Here is a 19,278-nt window from a genome sequence, read left to right as displayed (position 1 = left end):
AGATTGTTATTTTTAAGCTAGAGAGACACCCTTGCTGAGTACTCAGGTCCCCCAGGACCTGTCAAAGGTGCCCATCTGCTAGTGGAAATTTATTTTTAAGTGAGTTCGGGTTGTTAAATTTATGATTTTAGGGTGTTTTATATTTTTTCCTTTACCTTGGATGTGTCTAGGAATTGAAGTATGTTTTGGAAGGTCATACTTATGTTGGGATTGTTATTTTTAAGGAAATCAGGGTAAGTGGTAGGGGATCCAATTTTGTTTTGAGCGTTTTGAAATTCCATTATAGCTTCCTTACATTTTGAGCAGCTATTGAATATATGTGGCAGGTCTTCAATGGTTTTGCAGTGATAGAACGATATTAGCAGGCTTGGTTTCCTAGATGTTTGCCAAAACTTCCTGCTAATTTTGTTTTTCCGGTTACGATGCGATTGATAATTGTTTTGTTCAGGCTGTTCACTTTGGGTGGTTTGATGGACCTATTGGTTTCTTTTATAATGGAGTAGAGTATCATGCCTTTGGTAGTAGAGTTCCAGTGCTCCTGCCATTTCTGGTTAATATAGTTTCTTGTTATGCTTTGGGCTTCTGTTGTTCTATATCTGAGTGGGGCAGGGTTAGGGTTCCCTAAAATGTTTTTTGCGACTTTGTCGGCTAGCTCATTACCAGGGATTCCTATATGCGAGGGTATCCACGTGAATTCAACTATCTGATCCGCTGTGGATAATTCCTTAAGCATATAGAAAGCTCTAGCCAAGAGATTTGATAGGTTCTATTACACTAAGTGAGTCATTGATGATAACTGCTTTTGGAACTTTTCGCAAGCCAAGATTCGTCGATTCTTTATACAGTGATACTGGGTAGAAGGTCATAGCGTGTCATGCCAGTGATATACTGTTATGATCATTATTTTAATATATAAAAAATTGTTGTTGAGGTGAAACTATGAATATTCCTTTGTTTTTTTTGTGAAAATTACGCTTGTGAATGGTATGTGTTGCTATAGTAACGTCGTTGTTACTTTCTACGCATTTCGATCTTTCAAAACCAAAATCGCGTCCATTTTTAGTGACATCCCTTGGTTGACATATGACCCTGACCTTTAATAATCTGCTGTAACATGTTGTCGAGGTGAAATGCAATAATTTCCAAAGATTGGCTTCTAAAGCCTGCCTTATGTCTTCCTCGGCAAAAAGGGGTGAGTGCTGGAGTGCAGGAAGGTCTGTGCAATTACATGTTTTTAACCTCTAATGGTCGATTTTAAGCTGTGGCTTGTCATTTTAGATCGGAAATCACAGGAGTGGGTGGGTGGGAGCTTGTGCTTATTACTATTAGGGTATAAGGGCTGATACAGATAAAACTTCACATCAAATAATCTGGTAACAGGGAACCAAAAGTAGTCTGCAGAATTTATCGATGTGTAAAAAATTCCAGATCAGTATCACTTGACCGTTTACATCCAATCGAAGCGTAGAAAACGCAGTCAATTTATAACAATTGGAATTATATATATATATATATATATATATATATATATATATAAACTTCCACAAAAAACGTAGCGATATGACTCAAATTGCTGCGTTTAACGTCCAACACACACACACACACACGCGTGACCAGTATAGCTAAAATACTAATACTCATTCATAATTAGGGTTCGTCCATTAATTATGTCAATAAAATAGGGGGGAGGGGGTTTGAAGAAGTTTGACAGTTTTTGATATGGTGGGGGGGGGGAGTTCAAGATAAATTGACGTCAACAATGTTATTTTTTACAATAAATTTAATAAATAAAAATATACGAAATTAGTCGGTGCGTTGGTATGGCACACACTCGCTCGCCCGTCAACAACCCACCAATTTAATCCTAAACCGGTTGAGCCCTTGCCAAGGAAGTCATAGTCTTGCATCATCATATTTTGTTTTTATTAAATGTAAATTGTAGACTGTAGACAGATTTTTAAGGGAAGCTGTTACTAAATTCAAAGACTGCACTGAGCCATATACATCTAAATAGTATAGCTATCCATGGACTTCTATTAAATAGCATCTATGTTATATGTATAGATGCTATATATATTGAAGTCCATGAGCTGTCCCTCCAAGGATGGATAACTGAGCCTAGGAAACTTGAGAGCTTGACTATTATACAGTCATCTTTAACATAGTACATAAAGTAAATTATGTAGCCTACACAAGCATACAACTTCTTCAAACAGAGGCAGTAACCTTAATGCCTTACAAATATTGTACACTTTGATAACACTCTTGTTAATTTCAGGCAAATGCTTCCCCCTCCCCACTCTCCCCAATTTGCATGTGCTGTAAAATTTCTGTAGCCTATATACGAAAATTAACATTGCCCCCCCCCCGCGAAAAAAAGTAAGAACAAGTCAATACTTTTTACAAATTGTAAAATGCCATGATGTAAATTGTTGCCAACCGATTCGAAGCTCGTACTTTGAGATTATCGCCGATAGATTCATTCCACCACCAATTCCAGTCTGCCAAACTAGTGAAGGCCTTAAAGCACCAGATGCATCTGAGAGCGACTTGCACAGATTTCCATCTCTTTTCTTCAATCAGTTTTTGAAAGTTGACAACATGCTACCTCGATCGGCAAAGGCATTCAAAATTCTTCCATATTATCTATATTGTCCTTCCATTCAGTTGTCTTTGCTTGAACGGAATTGCAAAATCTGTCACCTCGGTGCTGCTTCACAAGTCATGTTGAAGAAGCATGTTCAACAGCACCGACAACGCGATCTTGGGCCTAGGCAATTACCACATGCTCCTCAACCGCAAAGAATTCGGCCAACACGAGTGGCTGCCAAAAGACAGAGAGAGCTGATGGCAATTATTGCTCATGGAGAGATGTTAAGCGCAGAATAGTTAGATGAAGATGATGTTGACTTGTCGGGTGTATCGGTTCCACAAGAAATTAACGAATCAGCAACTATGCCCATTATAACAACTGAGGAACATTTGGCTTCCCCATGGGAAGATGATAGAAGCTAGAATATAAACTCTCGATTTTTTTCATGAATTCAAAGTGTTATAGTCATTTTGAAATCTGTTAAACAAGTAAAAAGAAAATGTATTAAAATTTATTTGTAGACCTTTTAATTTCCGTAATTCTATTTTTAGCATAAAAGCCAGCCGTATAAAATATTGTTAGTTTGTGGGGGAGGGGGGTGTTAAATTTTATTAGGGGGGTCACTGAAGGATTGACAGTTGTTGACAAGGGGGGAGGGGGGTAAAAATTGCCTAAATATTGTTGACATAATTAATGAACGTCCCCTTAGGTTAAGAAATATTAACGAATTAGGTCTTGAAACCTTTCTCTGGTAAGTTCAAAACATGTGTTTCCGAGTAGGTAAATAATACACTGAGACTGGTTAAAAAGTAATCCACATGATTCACCGAAATTTAATTAGGACCTAGTCGGTTTTTATTTTGTTGGAGTCCATAAAACGCACATGCGTTGCTTGCAGACACACGGAAGATAAATGAGAAAATATCGTTCTCCACCGGATACAGGTCACATGGCCAAAGTACATTGTGGAATGTTCTAAAATTGATTTCCTATGTACATGGAGGTTTAACAGTTTTTAAGAATGATAGCACCTAGCTTGAATACTCTCTGACACGTTGATATGCAGAAGTTAATGAATATATTGACATATGACACGTGTGCATGAAAATAAAAATCAGTCAGTTATAGGTCGTGCTCATTACTGATAGCATGAGTATGTTTCATATTATATATTACTATACACACAGGACATTTTCCCAAATAGTCATCCTTATAAAATGGACAAGTAACTAATGTAAGTGCTTCAAATCAAATTTTGGTCAAAGTTTGTTATCATTAGCATAATCGTGTTGGTTTTCTCCAACAAAGAATACAATTCGTAGTAAATCTAAAAATCGAAAATTGGCTGTATTCCATTGTGCCTTTCCGAAGATACACCGCGGTAGCCTACTTGAGCTGATGGAAGGATTCGAACTATCAACCTCTTGGTTTCGAGTTCGGTATGCTAAAAGCTAAGCCGCTACGAATCCTGCCTTAGTTGCCTTTTATGACATGCAGGAAAGTGCATCGGACCTATTATAAATCCTTAAGACAGAGCCCGCACAATATGTCTTGGACTGCAATGATAAATTAACAATATTGGTCAAATCGGTCAACTTCTACTTAACTTCAGCGTCCTCAAAATAATTTTATTCTTTTTTTTAAAGCCAGATCCCTGTCTATCCATCTTGTCACTCATTCACTACTGATGTGCTTTAACGAGTATAATGTTCAATAATTTACATACGTAAGTTACGTTATTTTCCTCAAGCAATAAGCATCCTTTTTTTGCTATACGATTTTTTTCTTTATTCTTGCTTGACATTTTTTTCGTTTCGCCAGCCATAGTTGTTGCAGGTGAGATAACAGGAAGTAAAAACACTTTCAAAGTCATAATTTGACTAATTCACACTAAGAATTAATAGTTTATTTCCAAGTTTATCTGGTGTTTATTTGACATGTCAGAGCTACACCTTAACCCGTTTTCTTGTACTTGTTTTATCGTGATAACGTTGACCAAGGTTTTGAAATATATCTGGCTTCCTACCTCTACTACGTTTATCAGTCTTAATTTAGCGCAGATCTGTTTCGCCTCATTCAAATTAATCAAATTTATTACGACAAAAAATTTTAAAACATTTGTTGGCAGTAATGCTTTCATTTGAAATTCTCCAAAATTATTATATGCTCATTTTTTCTCCGTTACATTGTCAGAATCGTTCAGTATTTTACGATATTGCACATCTTCATATTGCATTCACGTGCATAAAGGAAATACTTTCTATTGTAAACAAACAATGGACGCAGACGCCAGCACTTTTGGTTTGTAAACAAGTCATGTACACTCGCGTAGTAGGCGCTTTGCATTTTGATTGATTAAATTTGTTTCTGAATGAAGTAAAGCAAATGTTTCTTTGAGTGCCACATATCATCTACTTTGGCACATTCCGCGTTAACTGTTTTGATACAATGTTTCGGATTTAGGCTAGTTATACAGTAGACACCAGAAAGGGTCCTTACAAATAACATGCAAATGACAAGACATAAACTGACTTCTTTAGCTGGTAATAAGAATGGCAACAAAAATATACTAACAGTTTTACATCCTGAATTTCCTCAAAATGTATTTTCTTAGTTCTACAAATCCGAATTACATGAGCCATGTCATAGGTTCTCAACTGGATTACACATTTCGAAATTGTACTGTAATTTCGAATATAAGTGCAATTGCACCCTTTTTACTGCACTCAAAATCAAATAAGCATTAAATTCCACAGCGTCTTTTTGATAATTGTGATTGAAAGACTTCATATTTTCCCCACATTATGATTTCAAACATTCAATGACAGAAATAGAAACACATTTGCAGATGTCAACACGCGTCTCCCTCGCTTCTTGAATCCGATGTATTTCATGTGGAATTGCCACATATAAATCCAGTCCATAATCACAAAATATCGTAGAATCTAAAAAAAATACCAAAAGCTATTCATTCCAGATTAAATGGAAAAGTTGTTGCAATGTGCATTCATTCACAATATGGCTCCGAATTTCAATTTTAAGTAGACAAAACGCCATTTTCTTTCGAAACTTTTGTCTAGCGCGCGACTAAGTTTAAATTTAACTGAGCTGAGTTATGTGCGCATTAATAATGTTGTTGTGTAATGATGAATCTGCCCTTGTGTATTTAGTTAGGAATACGGCATACATTCATTTACTTTGTTTGCTGTAGTGTATTTTGCTTATATAATTAAGCCAAAGGTAGAATAGGAAAATGAGCATATAATAAAAAGGTTACTGCATTTGTATGAGAAATTATGAACGAGTTTTGTCGGATGGATATACTGCACTCTCAAGGTCGTGCAGTATTACATCTGACCAAGTCTTTCATATTTTCCCTCACAAATGCAGTAACTTATAATTACAGCACTACATTTTACGATTCTGTTCCTTAAAGTACATTACAGGAACAATTCTAGTTGCCAGCTATGAATCTGTACTGGCCATGTTTCGTGGGGCTTAATATGTATTGAATCATTACTGGCTATGTTTCGTGGGGCTTAGTATGTATTGAATCATTACTGGCCATGTTTCGTTGGGCTTAGTATTTATTGAATCATTACTGGCCATGTTTCGTGGGGCTTAGTATTTATTGAATCATTACTGGCTATGTTTCTTGGGGCTTAGTATGTATTGAATCATTACTGGCTATGTTTCGTGGGGCTTAGTATGTATTGAATCATTACTGGCCATGTTTCGTGGGGCTTAGTATTTATTGAATCATTACTGGCCATGTTTCGTGGGGCTTGGTATTTATTGAATCATTACTGGCCATGTTTCGTGGGGCTTAGTATGTATTGAATCATTACTGGCCATGTTTCGTGGGGCTTAGTATTTATTGAATCATTACTGGCCATGTTTCGTGGGGCTTGGTATTTATTGAATCATTACTGGCCATGTTTCGTGGGGCTTAGTATTTATTGAATCATTACTGGCCATGTTTCGTGGGGCTTAGTATTTATTGAATCATTACTGGCCATGTTTCGTGGGGCTTAGTATGTATTGAATCATTACTGGCCATGTTTCGTGGGGCTTAGTATTTATTGAATCATTACTGGCCATGTTTCGTGGGGCTTAATATGTATTGAATCATTACTGGCTATGTTTCGTGGGGCTTGGTATTTATTGAATCATTACTGGCTATGTTTCGTGGGGCTTAATATGTATTGAATCATTACTGGCCATGTTTCGTGGGGCTTAGTATTTATTGAATCATTACTGGCTATGTTTCGTGGGGCTTAGTATTTATTGAATCATTACTGGCCATGTTTCGTGGGGCTTAGTATTTATTGAATCATTACTGGCCATGTTTCGTGGGGCTTGGTATTTATTGAATCATTACTGGCCATGTTTCGTGGGGCTTAGTATTTATTGAATCATTACTGGCTATGTTTCGTGGGGCTTGGTATTTATTGAATCATTACTGGCTATGTTTCGTGGGGCTTGGTATTTATTGAATCATTACTGGCTATGTTTCGTGGGGCTTGGTATTTATTGAATCATTACTGGCCATGTTTCGTGGGGCTTAGTATTTATTGAATCATTACTGGCCATGTTTCGTGGGGCTTGGTATTTATTGAATCATTACTGGCCATGTTTCGTGGGGCTTGGTATTGATTCGTTGGGAAGCATATCATGCATAACGTAGAGTAGTAAAGCAGAGCACAGTATCAAGTACTTTGGGGTTTTTCAAATATACGGATCATAAACGGTTTGCTGTGTGATCCTTTTCTCTCAGCTTCAGGAAAGAATTTGAGCTTAAAGTGCCATAACAGTGTATCTACATTTATTCGGTTCATTTCTTGGTGAATGAGAATATATATTCAAAATACGAATGTAAAAAATCCAATTGAAAAATCGTCACTAATAACTGCAAGGGAGCCTACCTAATACCGTGTTCGCACCTGTTTACTATAATAACCGAATGCAACCGCCGACCACTTCCGGTATTTAGTGAAAACAAAGCGTGACAAGACATTTTGAACACTGTAAACAAAGGCCTTGTTGGTATTGTCATATTATGGAAAAGTCTTCAAAACTCAACACGAAAGCTGCGATTCCGAAGCAAGTGAATTGTCACTGTCCTGCGGGTCTTCACCATTCGAAGATTGGGAGGTAATAAGTTCGGAAGATTCTGATAATGGTGCTGAAGCGGATGCAGGCCCCAGATTAACCCATACCAGTTCGAACCTTATATGTCCAATACTGGCGAATCCCAAGTTGCAGATGAAGATGACGAAGAAGAAAGACAAGATAGATTGACGGACAATTCATGGTAATTGTTTTCTGAATATGTCTACGGCCTAAGTTACGATAAATATATGTATCCGACAATATTTACAGTACTCTTCAACAGCCTCCTGTTCGTTTACAAATAGAGTTTTTCACACCTGTAATAAAGGTTGTACAAGTGTATTGCATTTCAATGGTAGAGACGTATTTATACGTTGATAAGTAAAAGGTACATCGGATCACAGTTGTAAGCTTCGAAAACCTGTGAACAAATTGATATGGTTTAGAAGTACTTAAGATTCCTAAGAGAGGATTTCCTCTCTCGCACCACTGTTGAAATAGGCAGGATAATACCCTTATGGCATTATAATTGAATTCATATTCTGTACACTGTATTAGAAGTAAAAATTTCGAATTTCTCATATGTACGCTAATAGTTGATTTGTATAAACTACGAAATAGACCCTTTTTTCTGTGGTAAGCATCTACTTCAACTTCTATTTTCTTTCATATCTAATTTAATTTTACAGTGCTGGACTAAATGTTTTACCTGTTCCTGACTTTAGTCAGTTTGTGTCATTGTACTGTGCTATTGATGTGTTCATAAATATGAGATTAAATTTGACAACCACAGCATTATGCATTAAATAAGAAAACTCTATTTTAGGTGTAATTGTGGACTATGTTTGGTAATGCCCACAGCAAGGGAATGTGTATGTTGTTGTGACATAGAGAAGGTTACAAGTGTCTACAATGAATACCAGGGGATACAGTGTATAACACACCATCCAGGGTTCAGTCCAGCTTGTCTCGACATCCATGTTTTAAAAGTTGCATACTACCAGTATAGACAACAATTTGTAGAACATCCAGAACAAGGAAATGAGTAAGTAAAATGTCTACGTAATTTTTCATGTTCTTTTGTTTTCATAAATTTTGTTATCATGATCTATGCAAGACATCATAGTATTGGGGTTATTAACACAGCAAATAAATAACACTTTTTCCAGTCATTTTATGACACCTTCGTGAATTGGACCCCTGTGCTGGAGGCCTACACTGTCTAACCTTTATATCACAGTGATACTGATAAATCATGCCAGAAAACAACACATATTCAAGTAGAAATATTGTTTTATTTCATGTTTTGTGTTGGACAATAAAATAGTTATATATATATATATATATATATATATATATATATATATATATATATATATATATATATGCACATATTAAATTGGAATCACTTGACTTTATTGTTATACAAAATAATGATAAATCACACTGAGCCACAACTAACACTATCTAAAACTTTTGATTTCCTAATTTGATCTAATGTATAAAGCATATTTTATTTCAACTTAATTTTCAAATAATTATTTTAGAAGACATAGGTATACAGCATATAGACAGTTTGCTCGGTGGTGTTGGCACTTCTTGGGCAAGGAAGTGAGGGTCATCATTCCAACTACACTGGCTTTCATGAGGCTGACAGCGATTAAACCTGCGTAGAAGATTTTGAGTAGCAATATCCTTGTCAAGCCTCTCATACAGACTACATAATGGTGGTGATACATCTACCATACGTTTTACTCCTTCATCATTCATGTGAGACACCTGTCCAATTGTGAATGCTGTCTTCATCATTCATGTGAGACACCTGTCCAATTGTGAATGCTGTCTTCATCATTCATGTGAGACACCTGTCCAATTGTGAATGCTGTTTTCATCAGACATTCAACATAATCTGTAAATTAAATTTAATATGCATTGTATTGTACAGGTCAAAAACTGCAACCTTTTGTTGAAGTTAATACATGAATTAAAAGTATTTGTCTTTACAATTGTTTGCATATTTTTATTATTTTACCACAGGGCGAAATCATGACCTTTAAAATTAAAGGAGTGTCAACTTCAACAAATATTTTGCCTTTACTGTTTGAATTTAATTAAACAAAATAATGTTGGTACGTATACTTGGTACAACAGTATTTGTATCTCTAAGTGATATATTCCTTTCTGTTCATTAATTACTAATGTATATTCGTACCATATGATGAGTCAACAAGGATTTTCCTGACAGTGTTTTCTCCTTTTATTATACTTTGGATACACTATTTTATATCTGGCTCTCACATCCTTAGTGCATGCTTGCTCTCTTTGGCTGTTTTCATTAAAATGCAATGCAGCTAGCCAAAGCGTATTTCAGACTAAATAAAGATGCAAAATATATAATAAAAAACAGATAATTTATTTGTATGGATACTTTATTTGCAAACATTCCAAAACGCTAAAAGCTGTTATGTAATTTTACATTGCAGGATAAAACCTGAATCCGTATTTTTTCTGTGCAATAATTTAAGATTAGAATTCAGCTGAATTTTATGTATCTCTTTCATAATGTCAAATAAATTTTCTAATCCTTGATCCTGAGTTGTCTTACTGTTCGTTTGTTGTGAACATTGTTACTCATGTGCAGCAGTAATCTAGAACAAAATGTACCTCTTTAGAGAACATTTATCAGTCACTTATACTGATGGCTATTCATTGACTTAGTACAAAAAATTACAGTCACGATACTACTGAAAAATAGTTGAACATGACAACACCACAACAACCCAAAAGATCCTAACACAATATTGTAAAATTTCTACTGCATATTGTTTTGTAGAGATTTTTAGTAATTGAGGATGGGAATAAACCTCATCATGTTTGTAAATATATGCATGTAATCTGATTCACACATTTGTCCGACAATTAAATATATATGTAGGCTTTCTAAATCTACCAGAAGAAAGATTTTTTCTAGTCACATGGTCAAACAAAGTTGAAGGCAACATGAAAATGTTGACAATATTTATCAAATGTTTATATATCAGTTCTTGATTTATTAGATATTTACTGCATTTGTTTTGGAAACTATGAAAGAACGTTCTACGGGGTACAAATGGAAATCATGTGGTGACTGATCTGTTGAATATAATAAATATAATAATATGGTACTTGTCATTAAAAACTCACCCTTGCTGCTTCTCTCTTTGAATAACCCCTTCTTATTTTCATTTTTGTGACATTTGACAAGTTAATTCCTCTGATGGTGACAACAACCTTTCAAGCATACACAGTTGATGTTTTGGTGTTGAAGGTTCTGATACATTTGCAGTTACCTTGGCTTGGTTGTCAGTTTTCTTCACACAGTGGATAGACGCGACAGCATCATTGATTTTGACTTTCTTTGGTACCCTATCCATATGCTCAAAATCAAATCTATACCTAAATGGGAAGCATTCTGGTATGAAATTAAAGGGAGCAGAGGGCAGAAAACTCAGTCGGACCACCTCAGCTTGGTCTTTTGATTTTTACAAAATCTGTCCACCGACGAAGTGCTTGGTCTTTTGGGAAGGAATGCATGGAAAACCCATCAGCATTTGTTGTCCCACAATTTTCTGCAACACACCTGACCCCGTTGCCCTAGTCTGTACCTCCACGATTTCCTCTTGGCATGATTCTGATGATAAAAAATTTCAAACTAACTAATATAGAACGGGACACGTGCTTTGTTTATGTTTCGGTAGAAACGGAAGTAAGATATGTGTTCAAAATATGACGTCAGGCGATCTACACACTCCGGAAATTACCGAGCGATAAAATCGGTCCGATGTGTATTATTTTCGAGAACACACCTTAGTGTATTTCTCAGTTATTATGGCGAATTTTTCAATCGAGTTTTTTTATATACCGGTTCCACATTTTATTTTCTATTCAAATAATATTGAAGTTTATTTACTGTATCTACACTAGTATGGCACTTTAAGCGTTTGTGCCCATTAAACCCTGTATCACGTCATCAAAATACGAGTTGCACAATCGCAGATAATCATGTGTAACTGTGACTTATAACCTATCGTCTCGTGGATCGAAAGCGAGGTTTGTGGAAAATGCCTCGTGTATGTGTATTAAAGAAAAGGACAGTTTTGACCGTACAGGCAAGTTAATTTTATTATTGGACATCAATAGTCTTATTTTAAGAGAGGGAATTTAAAATTGAATGAAAAGTAAAAGAAATAATGACACGAGTGATCTGATGATATACGTATAATATTGATATCATCTCCGATGCCAACAACTCGAGTGGCACTTACATTCTTAAGTTTTTTCTAACGACCTTTTGCTACTAGAACAGAAGAGCTGTAAAATCATTTTGTAAAAGAACACCTATCAATTAGCGTTAATTAAAGAAGAATAAAAATATAAATTATGTAAAGGTGACAATTGTTGTCTCAAGAAGACCTTAATATTACAGGACGGCTAACGTATTTATGATTAGCAATATGGACCTGGGTATGGACGGTCTCTTCTCCTTGATTGACTGCTGTTCACTGCAATCATATGCATTTTGATAAAGAAAATTAAATATTTGGCATATATTGTTGCATATATTTTATTTTAATGTCAAAGGAACTTATAGGTAGAGTATATGTACATTGAATGCAGATAATGGATTTTAATTGTAAACAAATTTTTATAAATGTTGTAAAAGCTGACTGCATATCCTTGACTTTAATGCTAAAGATTCGTGTCGCACTGTAATCAGGCAGTGGTTTTGTGCCCTTAGTCTGGTTCTCAATATGAAACTAGCGCGGGGACAAAAACAAGGTTTCACCGATTCGATGCTGTGAAAAGAGCAGCATGTGTTTTGCCTTGAGATGTGTGTCGAGCTGTGATCAGATAGTGGTTTGGTATCCTTAGCCTAGTTTTCAATACGCTCCTGGAGCGGTTCACAAAGCGAAGTCTGCACAAATTGGACAATACGAAAAGAGTCTAACACTTGGTACAATATTTATATACGAAACTTTTACTTGGTGAGGAGTTTTCAGCAAGGCAAAAAAAAAAAGGAGAAAAAAGGTATTTAAATACTGCTTGCAGTTCCGATGTTTCATTATTTCGGAAGTCACTAAAGCGCATGCGTCAAATAAAGTACTCTTACTTGCCGCTTTCACACAACGGTAATTTTTCATGGCAGTGCCAAGGGAGAAGCAAACAAATCAAGACAGAGATGGACAATCAGTGTTTCCCTTTACGCACATTTATGCGCCAGGGACGCACGCTGGAGAAAATTGACGCACACATTTTGTTGCCGTGCGTTTTTTTTTTTTTTTTTTTTTTTTTTTTTTGACGCAAGGGATTCGCATAATGCAATCAGGATTTATTTAATATCCAATGCGGTGGACGAAGGGTGACATCGTGTATACTTTGAGCATAGGCATTGACTGGTTTCCCGCTTTGTTTACTCGTTCTGTTGGCTCCTCTATTCATATAGCGGAGTGGAACGCAGGGAACATAGGAAATAAGTAACCAGACTAGCATAGGCAATGTTATGGCGGAGTAGCTTCCCCTAATCTAGCGAGCTCTCACGCGATTTCCATTGAGCTCAGCAAGATGTCATCTTGATGTTTAACCTCAATACTTGTTGCACTAGAAAGTGATCTCCAGATTAAAACGTCATGCACTAAAAATAATTAGTGAAGAAAGTGAAAGAAGCAGAACACAAAAGAGTAACTGTGGATCTAACTTTAATGAAAAATGGAGAAAATAATTCTCTTGACTGGAATACGGCACATCCATTAAGATTACCAGTGTGACTTATGATAGCGTGATTGCGAAGACGGCAGAAGCGAATAATCCTTTCGTGACAGGGTTTAAGAATTTTAACAAATATGCCCTCGTTCGCCACAAGATATATAGAGAACACATTATAACCCAAGACATTCTTTCACAACAAAGAAATCAGTAAACTTGCCGAGACAAATGCGTCTATTTGGATTACACAGTCAGGGGGTCATTGCAGATTTTGTTGGTTTTTAACTTTGCTGCAATAAAAGAAAAACCTTAAAGTTCAAGTGTAACTTATTAGAAACAAGATGAATCATTAACCTCCTTGATTTTTGGATAAATTTGTTTTAGGACGAAGTACAATGAAACCGATAACAGTACACATTTTATGAGAGGCAGTAAATTGACTGTCGTTCGGTTAAAAAGATTTATTAGGATTTTTGTATTGGCTTGTATGTAATATGTTGGTCTATAATATTGCTTCAAAAAGATTATAAGGAGACTGTTAAAAGTACGATTTTAAAAGAAAAATGAACTAATAAAATTATTTCTTAAATGGACAATGCATTTGTTTGTTAAATTAAATTGTGCATGTTGGGTTATTGGTATGTTTAGAGAGAGAGAGAGAGAGATAGAGATAGAGTATGTTGTGTAAGTTGCAATATCCTATTTCAAGCTGAAAAAGTACGAGTTGGATGAAAATTTGTCATTATATTTTTGACCCCCACTTTTTTATTTGACCCCCAGTTCTGACACCAAGGTAGGTTCTTTTTACCCTCAGTTTTACACCCCTGGGGGATACACTGGATGGACATAAAGAAGTATTAATATCACTGTAAGAGTTATTTTATAAGCTAAGCTACCAAACAGTGTATCTGTAACAATTTGCATACAAAAGCCCCAAACAGTGTATTTGTAACGCTTTTGCATACGGACCCCTAAACAGCGTATCTGTAACACTTTGCATATTAACCCCAAACAATGTATCTAACACTTTGTATACAAAGCCACAAACAGTGTTCCTGTAACACATTGCACAGAGAGCCCCAGCGTACCTGTAACATCTTGCAAAATCTAATCTACTCGAGCAGGAAACTGCACTGTAATCGAATCGATTTAACTCTTATTTCATATATAACATTTGATATTCATACTAGTACTTGTTTAACATTTTCCATTACTAGAAAAGCAATATGAAACTCGGTAGCATATGGCACAGAAAGTCAAGGTGCATTCTAGTTTAATCACTATTTCATTAATTCATTCTCCGCTTTGCAAAATGATTGATTACGAATTGTTTAAATGCAAATCATGTCATAAATAAAAAATAATAGAAATCAATGTAAATATACTCTGAATCCGGCCAGCCTTCCCGCGCTCCCAGCAAAAATATGCATTTTTGGTTTGATCCTATTTTCACAACTATACCGAAAATCCGCATAATGTGGAAATATCTATGATTGCGTTAAGCGTGTTAATTGCCGTGTGTGTGTGTGTGTGTGTGTGTGTGTCTGGTGGGGTAGGGACATAAAATAGGTTATAACGGAGGGCTCCACCTGTAAGTTGTTGATGCATTCCTAATTAACATAATTGTTTTGAAAACATCCATGATTTATTGCGAAGCTGTTGGTATACTTGACCTAGAACAGGTTTTTATTTTCTCAGAGTATTGAAACACCCTAAAGTAAGTCAGATCAATAACTATATTTGAAAATAATTAATATAGTTCACCAACATGAATGTCTGATAATGTTATTTTTAATTGTTTGCAATGATAAACATGTCATACTTGGGTTCATAAAGGCTGTTGAAGTAAAACGTGTGAAGTGCAAATAAAAAAAGGATTTCTGAGACACTTTTAATAAAGCAGAGCAATAGGTATCATTCAATATAGTAAAGCATAGGGCACCTGCATGACAGTCTGTTAATGGTTTGTATAAATCCATTGCTGTTGATCGTTTTAAAAAAGACAGATGTTTTGCTCAGGATCTCCTAGATGATATAGCAGCTGGACGTTATATACCGAAAATAACGGGTTGGCTTGTAAGCTGCATTGATCCTTCGAATTTCTCGCCAAAATACTAGATCAGATTGGGGGACTCCGAAAGGATATGACTGAAGTTGAACATGTCTAATCACAAAAAAAAAAAAAAAAAAAAAAAAAAAAAAGAAACATAACTGACGAAATATGAACGATGATTCACCGAAAGTGAATTGCGGAGAACAAAAAGATAAAATGGGAATGAAACCGAAGCCAAAGGAAAATAAAACAACATTTAGTGTGACTGAAAATAGGCAATAAAGGATATCCTAGCAAATTTGGATAATACGTATTGTGGTTTTTGTCAGGTTTTTGGAAACTAAGATAAGTAAGATAGTTTACTTGTCTTCATTGGTAGAGTATCGTAGTTTTTACCGGGGGTGGGGGGGGGGGGGAGACGGGCCGTGAAATTGCAAATGACTTTTAAATCGACAATCTTCTGGCCGATCAAGGTACAATGACTACGTGTGTCAGACTAAACTGTCCAAATATATTTTAACACATTTCAATGATGATGACCACCACAATCTACTACAGAAAATTCCATATTCATTAAATGTGAACATACTTCGCTGGATCAGATTAGAATTTGCACATTTTTTTTTATATTTTCGAAGAAAAGCCAACTTTTTGCTTTTTAATTATACGGATTAGACACCATTAATGCTTACTGGACCGAAAATTTATTTTAGTGTAATGTTTGCTCAGTGATATGCTTTATTTCTATTACCAACAAGAGGAAGTGGGTATAATAAAGTGGTGATTTTTAGAGTGTTGGCATGAAGCAGTTTGATATACAAGTACTGCTGGTATTTCAAATTGTGATTCGCCACGAAGCATGAATACACACGTAATAATGGTTTCAAGAATAAAATAGTGCTTCTATATTAGTGATAAATTCTCATTTATTAATCATTATTAAATTTATAAAGAACAAATAAATAATAACATTCATTGTTTTTAAATGAATCACACACACACACACACACACACACATATATATATATATATATATATATATATATATATATATATATATATATATATATATATATATATATATATAATAATAATAATAATAATAATAATGAGGACTTTGTATAGCGCCTAATCTTTAGAAGCTCTAAGCGCTTTACAACATTAGACAACACATATAAGAGGGGAAAAAAAACATATAATGATATGATTACAAAAACAAACACCACGAACTTAGAAAGCATTAAAAAACATGCTGAGAATATTTAAGGTAAGACACATTATTAGGTCTTTAAGTTTGTTCTTGCAGTCGAAATAAGTGAGTTTTGAGAGCCCTCTTGAATGTGATAACTGTGTCTTTATGTCTAAGTTCAGTGGGCAATTCATTCCACGTTGCTGGGCCCTGATATGCAAAAGAACGCTTATATATATAAGGGGACAAAAATAACTGGAAATATGTGTAGCGAGAGAGAAAACAGAATATGAGTTGGATGCAAACCTTGAATTTGAACTTACCCCCATTAACATTGAGAAACCCTAGCCGTTATAATGGCAAGAGTACGCTTTTCTTAAGTGTTACACGATACCAATATAAAAAAGAGAAACCCGAGTCGTTTAATGACGTGTATACTTTCTACAGTGTTACACGATACCAGTACAACAAAGAGAAACCCGAGTCGTTTAATGACTGAGTACACTTTCTGCAGAGTTACACGATACCGATATAACAAAGAGAAACCCGAGTCATTTACTGACATGAGTACACTTTCTACAGAGTTACACGATAACAATGCAACAAAGAGAAACCCGATTCGTTTAATGACATGAGTACACTTTTTACAGAGTTACGAGATACCATTATAGCAAAGAGAAACCCGAATGGTTTAATGACATGAGTACACTTTCTACAGTGTTACACAATACTAATGATACAAAGCTGCTGTCGAGGCAGGGAAAGCCTTTCTATTAAGTTCCTTGTTTAGGCAAACATATAATCTGATACAGTGGTTTGCGACCATTTCGTGAAATGGGGACATCTTAACTGCAAAATATTTCGCCCGGCCCCCCGCATGCTAACAGATGTACGTTTTGGCTCTCTTGGAATAACCATCCTCACTCTCCCGAGGGACTGCGACACATAAGCTAGTAACTACCGCTCCAAACTTTTTCTTGCTTTGGTTGGTCAGTCCGCATGCCAGTTTTACGTCAGTTAATCCAGACCACTCGCTTTCGCCCTTTCTCACAAGATTTATGAAGGTATGATTTTTAGACCAATCGACAAATGGATGAACAGACGGACGAACAATAAAAGCAACATTATGGTTCTCCTCTCTCTCTTTCATGTTTGCCAACAACACACACACACACACACACACACACACACACACACATACATACATACATACATACATACATACAAATACAGAATGCATGTAGTTCTTGTTCATTTTTTTACATTTGTCTGAGTACATGTATATACATAATTGGATGACCTTTTTTTTTTGCAAATATCGTAACTAATTTTCAATTCATAGGTCGAGTCGATAGTCAGAGTCTGCGACTGTATGAGGTTAACGAACCAATATGTATGGAGGGTCCCACCAAACTCTTCTGGTCATACATTATACACTGAATTTTCTCTCAACGTCAAGTAATCTCTCTATACGGCAACCCGTTAGGTCGGTCATTGCTAATATTTCGTGACCTTCAAAACAAATATTAACATAATTGCTTTTGCTAAGTTCTACATGACGTAGGTTTCAATTTTTCAGTCGAACAGAAAAAGATCTCCAAACGTTGGTTAGTTTGATGGTAAATATGAGTCTTCACCTAGGACACTACATGCCTACGACTTGACCATGTCTAGAGAGGAGTCATATCCTCACCCATGTAGTCACCAGACCGCCAGGCAAACCGTTAAGACAAAGCGACTCTTCTTAATAGGATACCTCTTCGTGATCACAGGTCTCGGTGTCTGTGCTTATTGGCATTCGTGCATTTCTAGACAAGCAAACCAATGCAATCTTGAAAAGAGGTCCTCAAAAATGAGGTACGATGACCACTTATGGTCCACGAGATTCATACAAATGGTCAGCGCAAAGGATGCTGAACAATCGAGAACGTGAACATAGTTTTTAAAAAAGATAGCGCATCTATCGTATTACAAGGAAACGACTAATATTAAAATACGAGTTGTATGTTTTATTTAAGGAACAAACATTGTTAATTATTATTACTTTTTTATATTTTGCGTTTTTATTCAAATCGTTTTACAATAGGTCACTTACGATCCACTCAACGTTAGGAAAGTTCATTGTTTAGTCGGCCGAGACCTCCTGCAATGTTCAAGTGGTCTGAGGAAAAGCAAAATTAGAGAACCACTGATCTAGAACATTACACGTCTGGATAGGCTGCGACTGTTAAGTCAACACACATTATACACAGATTAAAATAGTTATCTATGCAAACGGTACGACATATTCAAGGATTAAAATCGACAGCAACAATAATAATAATAATAATAATAGCTTACCAGGGACAAGTTACTTCATCAATGGGATAGATAACTTCGCTCATGACCTACACTGAAGCAACTATCTGTTTGCATTGGAGCGGGTTTAGTCTAAGTCTATGTAATATAAGTCACTCGTCTGTTACTCACTTCCTTGTTCTCATACGTCGGTGTCAAGATCCCACAACTTGAGTCTGACAGAATATTGCTATCGGTCGAAGGAAGGTGATGTTCACAATTGATTGTTTTGCGCACAAAACAGCAGTTTCC

General features: G+C 35.8%; 1 protein-coding gene across 1 annotated transcript; it reads left to right on the top strand.

Moving 5' to 3' along the window:
* The first annotated feature begins 180 nt into the window (after positions 1–180).
* LOC149800089 (uncharacterized) lies at positions 181–9,737 on the top strand. The gene is made up of 4 exons (XM_089958349.1): positions 181–233; positions 7,785–7,907; positions 8,532–8,750; positions 9,253–9,737. Exons 1-4 carry the CDS (start codon positions 181–183, stop codon positions 9,377–9,379), a joined length of 522 nt encoding a protein of 173 aa, XP_089814475.1. The 3' UTR covers positions 9,380–9,737.
* The last annotated feature ends 9,541 nt before the right edge of the window (positions 9,738–19,278 follow it).

This window comes from Sinohyriopsis cumingii, chromosome 5 (assembly GCF_028554795.1).
Source record: "Sinohyriopsis cumingii isolate HCF-2022 chromosome 5, ASM2855479v2, whole genome shotgun sequence".
NCBI classification, from domain to species: domain Eukaryota; kingdom Metazoa; phylum Mollusca; class Bivalvia; order Unionida; family Unionidae; genus Sinohyriopsis; species Sinohyriopsis cumingii.
This window is presented reverse-complemented; position numbering and strand designations above follow the sequence as displayed.

Bases quoted from the DNA above. Each gene is read 5' to 3' on its own strand.
- LOC149800089 (XM_089958349.1), top strand. From the start codon at position 181: ATGTTTTGGAAGGTCATACTTATGTTGGGATTGTTATTTTTAAGGAAA. The intron at 234-7,784 runs GTAAGTGGTAGG...ATGGTGCTGAAG, and splicing joins TTATTTTTAAGGAAATCAGG to CGGATGCAGGCCCCAGATTA. The intron at 7,908-8,531 runs GTAATTGTTTTC...ACTCTATTTTAG, and splicing joins AGATTGACGGACAATTCATG to GTGTAATTGTGGACTATGTT.